General features: G+C 36.3%; 1 protein-coding gene across 1 annotated transcript; it reads right to left on the reverse strand.

Annotated features, from left to right (window-relative positions):
• Positions 1 to 2653: 2653 nt before the first annotated feature.
• LOC110035627 lies at positions 2654 to 5186 on the reverse strand. The gene is made up of 2 exons (XM_020739888.1): positions 4891 to 5186; positions 2654 to 3038 (listed from the first exon to the last, which is right to left on the reverse strand). Exons 1-2 carry the CDS (start codon positions 5184 to 5186, stop codon positions 2654 to 2656), a joined length of 681 nt encoding a protein of 226 aa, XP_020595547.1.
• Between the last annotated feature and the right edge of the window lie 5071 nt (positions 5187 to 10257).

Genomic DNA, 10257 nt, shown 5'->3' on the forward strand with positions numbered 1-10257 from the left:
CCACTAATCCATTATAAAAAGTTTAAATTATTAACCAATCTGGTAACGAATGATGAGGACACTTGCTAAAAAATCTTTAAATCTCTCTCAAGCTTCATATATTGACTCTCCATCAATCTGACAGAATGATGTTATGTTATTTCTAAGTTTAGCAGTTTTGGATGGTGGGAAATATTTGGATAGAAATTTTTGTGACAGTTCTCCCCAAGTTCTAATAGATCCTGGTGCTAACAAATTTTACCACATCTTAACCTTATCCCTCAGTGAAAAAGGAAAAAGTCTAAATTTAACAACATTGTTTGAGACTCTATCATATTTAAAAGTAGCACACAGTTCTAAAAAACTAGCGAGGTGTAAATTAGGATCTTCATTTGCAGTACCTCTGAATTGATTGTTTTGTACCATTTGGATAATAGTAGGTTTAAGCTCAAATGAATTAGCAGCTACATCAAGATTTTGGCTAGATAAGTGAATTTCATCTACTGTAGGATTTGCATAATCTTGTAGGGGTCTAGGTTAGTGTTCATTCTCTATTCCTTGATTATTCATGTTATTTTTCATTATATTAGAATTTCTAGGTTCTCTTCTCAATCTTCTAATATTTCTAACAGTGCGTTCTAATTCCAAATCGTATGGTATAAGATTGTCAGGTCCAAATTTACGCATACAATTTTGAAATCAGTACACAATAATAAAATTAACTAAATATGAAAATAAATTGCAATTCAAGTAAAAATTTTCTAATAATTCTAATTTGTTCGTTACTGTAATTGTGATTTTTTGTTTACTCACTCCTCGACAACTGCGCCAAAAACTTGACCGTGACTTTATATATGCTTAAAAATAGAAGTATTTAATACTGCTGCTAAAAGATTTAATTCCTCAGCAACGGTACCAAAACTTAATAACAGTTATAGATTCGATAAATATGGATGTAATAAATATTGATAACAATTATAGATTCGATAAAAATGTATATATTAAATATTCAATAATGGTAAAATCACACTTATCAACGCAAGTATATGTATCGCTCAAGTAATATAGGGCTCTAATGGAGTCCTAGATATCGATCCCACAGGGAGTAATATGAGAACTACGAACTAAGATTTTAGAAAAGCAAAACTTAATCACAACAATATAATTCAAAATGCTTATCTATCACTAATAGGCGATTGAAATAAATATGTAATTTTGATAACTATTAAATAACTAATTATATTAATAAAGTTTCTAACGTGATATTGAATATATAAGAAAGCATCCTTCTCATTGTCAATAAATTATAGTGAATGGATAAAGTGAATCAGTTCAAATTGTATTGTGTCAAATGGGAGCATACATATTTTTTAACCTTTGGTCTAGGCATAAAGAACATTGACTAATTCTATGCTTTTTTTACTAAATCTGTGGCTAGGCTGGGTGGATACCGGCTCTCACTTTGGAGCTCCCACGTTTCCCTCGCTTGAGGGCTAACATCTACACTTTAGCACCCAAACGATAGGACTGAATTGAGGATTTTAGTTTGTCACTCTAAAATTTCTAATTCTACGCCCGATAAATTTATTTTCTATTTATTTGCACCCAACTTCCAAGGGCTTTGACCTCCCTGAATCTTGGATGTAATCTTCACTTTAGTTGTAAAACTCAACATATTTTAACAAATCAATTGGCCATATTTAAAGTAAATTAAGATCTAAGTGAAAAAAATCATCACAACTTCTTTAACATTTTCAAGGCTCAACCAATTCAAATCACCATTTCACAAATCTCAAGACAAGGAGAAATATAAAGAAAACTACTCAGAACTCATGGGGAGGACACAACGAAACTCGAAATTCATATATAAAAGTAAAGTCATACAAACAATAACAAGTAAATAACACTTATCTCTAACTTATCCCCAAGAAATCTCCTTAAAGTACCTCTAAATCTCTTCCTTTCTTTATAGCACACAGAATTCCTCTTCGAAGCAGCAAGGAGGAAGAAATCTCTCACTTTCCCTCCACTCTTACAATCTCTCGAAGAATTCCTCATAATTTTTTTACACTCTAGCAAACACTAATGGAACCTTTCTAACCTCCAGGAACTCTAGAGTCTTCTCAATTTTCATCCAAAATCTTCTTTTAATGTTGTGGATGAGTTTTTCCAAGAGTTGCCTAAGCATCCCTTCAAAATAGTTGGCAGACCTTCTTAATGAATTAATTCTAGAGTCTCACTCTTGGGAAAAACCCACCGTCGGCGGCGTCAAGCTCGCTGTCGGCGCCCAAGATCAAATCTTGACATTTTGGCCCTTTTTGCTCCAAATTCATTCCTTTTTGCATCTTTTTGCTCCAATGACCCTAATTCATCATTCTTGCATCAAAACATCAAAAATACCTTTCTTTAAAGTGCAATAACATAAAAAATAATATAAAATAGGTATGAAAATCTCAACATATTTTCCTTTGGTCAATTGCCTATTAGTGACAGATAAACAAATACTGAAGGCACACTTTAAGAGATTAAACTTGAGATTATATTACCATAATCATTCGAAAACGGTCCTCAAATCATATAAATGGACTATTCTCTATTTACTTTTGATGACAAAATCATCCAAGTAGCATTCCACTTGGTCATGAATGAGCTCATCAAAGATCTTTGTCATAGCTCATTGATATGTTTCTTTGACATTCTTCAACCCGAATGACATTACTATGTAGTAGAAAATCTCAATCAGCGTCTTGAAAGCTGTAAGTGTTGCATCTTCTGGAGCCATTTTGATCTGATTATATCCTGACGATCCATCCATGAAGGAGAATATCTGTGTCGAAGCAATGTCCACTGTCAATTCTGGTATCAGTTGTGCAAACTCATCTTTTGGACACGCTTTATTTAAATCCTTGAAATTGACAAAAACTCTGATTTGTCCATTCTTTTTCTTAACTGTTACAATGTTGGCTAACCACATGGGGTATTGATCTTCAAGCACAATGTTGGCTTCTTTACCTCGGCAATGACTTGTTTCTCTATCTTGAGACGCATCCTTCTGGGAGCTTAAGCAAAGAATTCTTTAAAATTTGAAAATAACTTTATCAATTATGTGGATTCTTTCTTGCTTAGCAAACTTATGAAGGTGAGTCGAGACTACTCCTCAATCCTGAGGTTGACTTCTTTCAATTCATTAATGGTTGATTTAATTTATTCTTCAAATTTTGGTGAAGCATCATCTATCAGCTGATCTTAAGAGTCATGCTCTACATCAAGACAATCCTCTTCCAATCTACTAGTAACAACCATGCAAAATTTTGAGTCATCGACTGGTCCTATAGTACCACATCCGAGACCTTCAATCGAATTAGGAGTTTGATTTTTAACATTCCACAATTTCTCAAAGAGTTTTAGCTTATCTTTTGGAATTTTCTTTAACACATATCCCTGTTGAATTAATTTTTGTACACAAGGAGAAAAGTAACCAAAAGGTAATTCCATTAATTCATTAGAATCATCTTCCAAATTTGCATGATTTTTAGAACTAGTAGAAGGGAAGACCAGTTGAACTTGATTGGCTTCAAACTAACGCTACGGACTTTGTTAACCTCTAAACTCTCAACCTTTCGAGGGTGGATTGGAAAAAGGGTCATGACGTACAAGTAGTGGTTGATCCGATCATACATCAACTCATATTCACTTTTTCTCCACATCTTCCAAGAAAATCTTGATATGAGGCTTCTTCTGTTTCGTCATCATTATTTCTTCATCGGAGCTTTCTTTATCAAAACTGTCTTTCATGTTGATGTTGATGGTCGGCCTAGTATGTTCAACAATTGTGTTGGTTCTTCTTCGTCCACATCCCCGACCTCGGCCTCGAGTTTATGGGCTAAAAATACCTCTACCAGCTTGTTGAGAAGAAACAGTGTAGATCGTTGAAGTGGAGTTGAATAACATTGCTCTTGTGATCTTTCTAAACCTTTTATTTCATTCGTTGCGACTATACGGGAGAAGACAGTCTACTTTGAAGGTGTGTAGTAAGCAACGTCTTTGGGGATGCCTACTTCATGCACTAAAAATGATTGTAAATCCCATTTAATGTAATGCTCTTATCCTTTCTTGAAATACATAATGCATTGATGTAGAGATTATGGAACCATGTTATGCTTTTGAATCAATGGTCAATCCAGTAAAGCATTGAAAGAGGCCTCTGCGTTGATGATATGAAATTTTGTGGTTGTTACTAGCTCTCCAACCTTGATTAATAGTGTAATCAATCCAAGGGCACTTTCTCCCTCCTTGTTAAAACCTCCTAACATCATCTTATTGGTTGCAAGCTCCTGATCCTTAATATCCAAGTATGCCAACCTCCGTAGACTCATCAAGTTAAGTGACGCTCCAAGATCTACCAAAACTATGGACAACACAAATTTATTGATACTAACAGAGATGTAAAGTAGTCGGTTGTGATCGGTGATGTCGAGCAACAAGTCTTCATCTGTGAAGGTTATCCCAGACTATTCCTTTAATGAACTAACTTCATCCAAGGATGTGCTGACCAACTGAGCTAAGTAAATTTCTAGGTCAAGCAAGGCTGTAACTATAGACTCTCTCATTTCCTTTGATAGGATCAGAGCATCGTAGATGCTTAGTTTGGTTGGAAACCTCCTAAGATGAGCTAGTTTGTTATAATTCACTTTTAATAATCCTCCAATCTTTTCTTAGTTGTGTGACTCTTCCACTGGCAAAGGCAGAGGTGGCTTTTTGTGAGTGACTATTTGTTTTCCTTTATCAACTGGAGTTGTTCTTGGAGGTAATACCTTCCCACTTTGGAGGTAATACCTTCCCACTCTTCCCACTTCTTAAATTTATTTATATAATTTCTTCTTCTTCTTCTTGAGATGTTGTTGGCAAGACTTCGGTGTTTCCTCTACATCAGAGAGATCCAAGTTAATGGTAAGTGGTGTATCATGATGCTCGATGATTGGTTCCTCACTCCCAGATTTATCATAACTGGTGTTGTCGATATCTTCTTCATTCTCATTGTCATGTTCATTGGGCTTAAGTACCATTTGAGGATTAGTTTGAGAATCAAGATCAGAGTTAGATTGGTCAAAGTCAGCTAAGTTATCACTAGAGATAGTTAGAACGTAGTCAAAATCATAATCATTATATTCATAAGACCCCGGTGGGGCAAACAGATAATCATACATGGTCAGGGGTTAGAGTTCAAAAATTTTCTCCCCCCGAATGCGAGAAAACCAATCTAACAAAGGCATTCCCATGCTATCAGTCTTCATGATGATGTTCTTCATCTTCTCCAACTACGAAGATTTCTCTGGTGAAATCTCTAACTTAGGCTGAGTAGGATGTAGACTCTAGATGGTTGTCTGTGCTTCTAGTCCAGTATCTTCTTAGATGATTTACTCTAAACTGTACTCCATCCATCTTTCTCTGAATACAGATCTATCAGAGTGATTGGCTCAGCCGAAATAATATTCAAAGAACCTCTTTCAAGTTCTTTTAAATATTTTTTTGGCATTGTTATATTTCCTTCTTTAAGATTACTCTTGAGCTACTCTTTGAAACTAAAGTAGCCCTCTATTGCGTGTCCCAACAACCTGTGATAGGGGAAAAAATTGGGATGATCCTTCTTGTCAACTTCCTCTAACTTTTTTGGCTCTGGTAATATGAATTTGGGCTTCTTCATTAAATTTATAAATATCTTTGACACAGGTTCATCCTTAAAAGAATACACTCTTTTCATCTGATCTTAAAAGGTCAGACACTGTCTACCATCTGTCTAATATGGTCCTCTTTGAGAAGACTACTGATTGGGTTGATCGTACCATTGCTACTATTGCTGAGATTGAGTATATTGCGGTAACGGTCGGGAACTTTGAAGTGAATGTTCAGCCCGAATCCTCATCGGCTGCTTCCCTTTATCAACTGTTGCTAATGTTCTGGACTTCTTTTCGAATACTTTGGTTGTCTTGGACTTTCCTAATTTTTCTTGAGAATCCATCTGCTTGACTTCTTCTTGTAGACTGTTGGCCTTGCTTAGTGGTTTCTCGAAGGATTTGATGGTGAGTCCAGTAAGCATGAAGGCTACCGGTCCATGAATGCTTTTGAGTAGAATCTCAATCGCATGATGTTCCTGTAGCTGAGGTTCGCAATTCATGCTTAGGTTTCTCCACCTCAAGATATAATCCACTAAAGTCTCCTTAGGCTTTTGACTTTCCACTACGATATCTCCAATAGAAAAATGATGTTGTGCTCCAGTAAATCTCTTCACGAACAACTATTCCAATTTGGTGAATGTATTTACTGATCCATTGAGCAACTCAGCATACAAATCAAATGTGATTTCTGATAGGCTACTGACAAACTGATGGAAGAGAAAGGCTTCATTGCCCCCAGTGTTGCCACAGCTGGCTCGGAAATGTGTTACATGTTGTCTGGGACTTCCAGTCCCATCAAATGCCTTGAAATTTGGTGACAAAAAACCCTTAGGGTAGGGCATTACATCGAACTCCTCTGAGTAAGGTCTACCCTTTAAAATCAATGCACCTCCCTTAGATTGAGCTAAGGCCTCTCAAACTTATTGTTTGACCAACTGCTTAATATCTTTTTCCGGTATTACACTTGGTGGGGAATCTTTCTTTTGTTGATCATCTCTGTTGGCAGAGAAAACTTCTCTCCTCTCATCGGTAATGTAAACTATCACTGGCTGGTTGACTTTTTGGAGAAGCGAACTGCTGCGACTAGGATTGTCTATGAACTGTAGCCATGGCGGTCATGGTGGTGGCCATCTCTTCCAATCTCTTCTCCATCTAAATGATCTATTCATCTCTTAACAAAATAGTTCTATGCAAATCATCTACGGTGTTTCCTTCAATAAGAGGTGGGGCATCGCACGCAGATGAAGTGGCTTTAGTTTCGATGACATTAACATCCATGAAAACTTCATTGAGATAATCGTTAAAATTAAAATCTTCATCATCCATATCTACTCCATGTTCTTTGGCTAACTCAAAATCTCGGCCACTAGTTTTTTAACTTTTTCTTCAATTATCACTTCTTGGATTATCTTGAGATCTGGAGGACTCTCCTGAACATCCTTACTCTGTACATCAAACTCGGTAGCGACGGGTGCAACGACACTTGATACTTTGGACCTTTGCTTCATTCCAGAATCTTTCCCTGCAAGCTCACATAACTGTATTGGTATGGCAACCTTGGTTACCCATATCTTCTTTTCTGATAATGATTTCTTGAGATGAGGTGTCCCAACGGAGGTATTGGTGCATCAAAAAGAGGTATGCTCCCCGCAGTGCCAACCAAGTACAACACTGGGTAACTTCTTTACTTTTTCCTTTCTTGGAACACTCTCATGAGCAACAACTGGTGGTATCCTCGAACCCAGATGTGACTTGGCTGGTTGGCGTCCTGCAGAACCTGGAGCAACAGTGGTAACAAAATCAATAGTACTGACTGCAGTATCAACTCATCCCCCTAGACGAAATCTAACAGGAATGTGAGCTGGCAAAATTTCAACTGATTTTCGAGACTGTCGGGCAGTCTTATCATCTTCATTCGGGTGGATATCGTGCATCCCACTCGCTTAAGTAGCTTAACAACTGAACAACCTTCTTTAAGAGCTAATCTCTGAAATACTTACGGACTTTAGTGATATGATTTGGTTTCTCTCTCTCCTCATGACTATGCAGCAATGATCTTTTAAATACTTTCATATGCATTAGTATCCGTTAATGGGTGAAACCTACTCCCTCGCAGAAGCAGAGAGGTCTCAAGTATTCTGTGTTCCTCTTAGTAAGGAATCTCATCAACAGATACTTTCTCTAGAATTTAGACTTTGGTAGCCCTCTGAATCCTTCAACTACGATTTCTTCTCTAAGACCAGGGCAATGGTACGTACTTTGAAATAGATCCTATTTCAAATACTAATGGCAGGGTGGTAAATCCTTCAACTATATCTTCAACGATCATAATTTCCTTTCCTTTGGCAAACGAGGTAACAACGGAATTGACAGGCGTCGGAGTAGCAGTAGTCTTCACCTTCTTACAGGAAGGAAAATCTTGAGGACAATTTGGGTTAAATTCAAGAGATGACTCCTATATTTCCAGAGTGATGGCTTTCATTATAATAAATGGGGCCTTTCCAAGTATGACTTTGAGTTCATCGAATTCGGCTTCAAACTTGAACATGGGGGCAACAATACGGGCATTACGGCTAGTTGACAGGTTGTAGGAGAAGGTGAGAGTCACGAATGTCATTGCAACAGCTTCAAAAGGATAGTTCTAGGGTTAGTATTTGGTCAATAACTTGTAATTCTAGTGCAAAAACTAAAAATTAACAAGGATCGCTCTGTTGACTGGGCAAGTCTTATTTTTATTTAATTTTAATTTTTGAAGACTTTAAGATTTAGTGAGATAAATTAAAAAGTGGGAAAACTTAATTAATTACTCAGGAAGGGTTAAAAAGAGTGCAATGATTTGATTTAATTTGCAAAGCAGCAAAGCAAACCTGAAAAGATACGAGGAAAAGAGTAAAATTTAGTACCCAGTGCGGGACCAACTTCACAACGCACATCACCCAGGTGGAACTAGTCCACCAACACACCTACTGGGGGTCCAACCCCACACAATAGATAAAAGTTCTAATAAACTCCTAAACCTCTCTGTTCGAAGGTGATTGAACAAATAGTCCTGAAGTCCGAAAGAGTTGACCATACTTACCAAAGAAATAAATGAGCGAAGCATGTTAATGGAAGAAGGGCCATAATGGACATGGACAAATTACCGATGTATGAAGATAAGATTCCCTGATCTAAATGGAGAGAGAAATTATTCACCAACGGAGTCACCAGAAGCTGTCAGTCTCCAATTTGGGAAAGAGATATTTGATTTAATATAATGTATATAGTTTTGAAAAGTAATTGTTTAATTTTAAAAATATGAGACCAAACCAATCTCATATAGACGATAGTTTAAATAAATGAGCACAACACTGTAAGTGATACATTAATCCAAAGGAATATACATATTACTTACAAGTAAAGCTTGATTAGATAAACTAAAGAATTTATGACATCCGTTTTAGTATGAAACGTTTATGTTGACTAACAAGTTCCTCTATTTAATATAAAAGATTAAATAGAGTTTATATTAAGCTGGGTTCTTAAGAGTTTTCTATAAGGGAAACCCCCTATAGCTAATTACATCTTAGATAACCAAACTCACCTAAGAAAACTCTAAGATAAGGGAATATTGTCTTCAAGAATTTCAAGGGGTAAGACTTTTCAAAAGATCCGACAAAGAGGTGCGAAATGAGAATGGCTCAAATTTGGAACATTTCATTTTGGAATCCAAAGGAAGAAGAACTAAGGGATGTCATGGATCCTGAGGAGAACCTTGATGAATTCCTAAACTATCTTATAGTTTGGCTTCAATTTTGGAGAGAAAGTTTATTTAGATGTTGCATCATACCAATTTTATAGTTAGGGCTTACACATGTGTGAGACGATCACACAAACAACCTGAAAGAAGTGAGGATTTAGGTCGTGACAAATGACAACCTCGAAAACTAAGACAAGTTAAGGCTTGTAATGCACAACATGATTGTGCAAAGGCCTAAAGATGAGTTGAGAATTTATGTCGCACTTTACGGATAACCTCAAAATCCTACGGCTTGTGCTGTTTTAATTCTATGGAAAGATATACTATTATAGATCCTAGTGTTGTTGTAGATCCATGTGTTGTTGAAGAAGGTTGCCCACAAAGTTAGCTCTCAGCTCCTCAGTGAAGTAACAGTCCTAAAGTCTAAGGTTCAAAAGGTTTAAGTGACAGGTTTAAATTTAATCATAGGGGGAGAGTTAAAGTTGATTAGAGAGACACGGATTAGGATCTCATGGTTCCCTCGTTCAGGTATCACAATTATCTTTGAATTTACTTAGCTTAAACAAGTTGTTACACTTATTTAAACTACGGAGATCTCTTTAGCAACCGTGGGTTACCTCCTCCAAGGGACTCCCGTAAATTCAAATGGACATTTTAAGTTTAGTGACATTTTAAAGTATTTATGGTAACCTTTGAAACAATTTGTTTTATATTTCTGAAAATGTTGTTTAATTTTTGAAAAATGGTTTTGATTTTTACAATTAAAGTAAGGTGAACAACCAAGCAGTTATAATATTTTGAATCAAAAGTACATTGCAGAAAGTAAAATGATAGAAATTAAATAACACTATAAAAGCATACCTG

This window comes from Phalaenopsis equestris, unplaced genomic scaffold (assembly GCF_001263595.1).
Source record: "Phalaenopsis equestris unplaced genomic scaffold, ASM126359v1 Scaffold198622, whole genome shotgun sequence".
NCBI lineage: Eukaryota > Viridiplantae > Streptophyta > Magnoliopsida > Asparagales > Orchidaceae > Phalaenopsis > Phalaenopsis equestris.

What these genes read in the sequence shown, in the direction of transcription:
- LOC110035627 (XM_020739888.1), bottom strand. Translation starts at nt 5,186, where the DNA reads ATGTATGATTATCTGTTTGCCCCACCGGGGTCTTATGAATATAATGAT. An exon ending in GATGTAGAGGAAACACCGAA is followed by an intron (nt 3,039 to 4,890) that starts GTCTTGCCAACA and finishes TCTTTGCTTAAG; the next exon opens with CTCCCAGAAGGATGCGTCTC.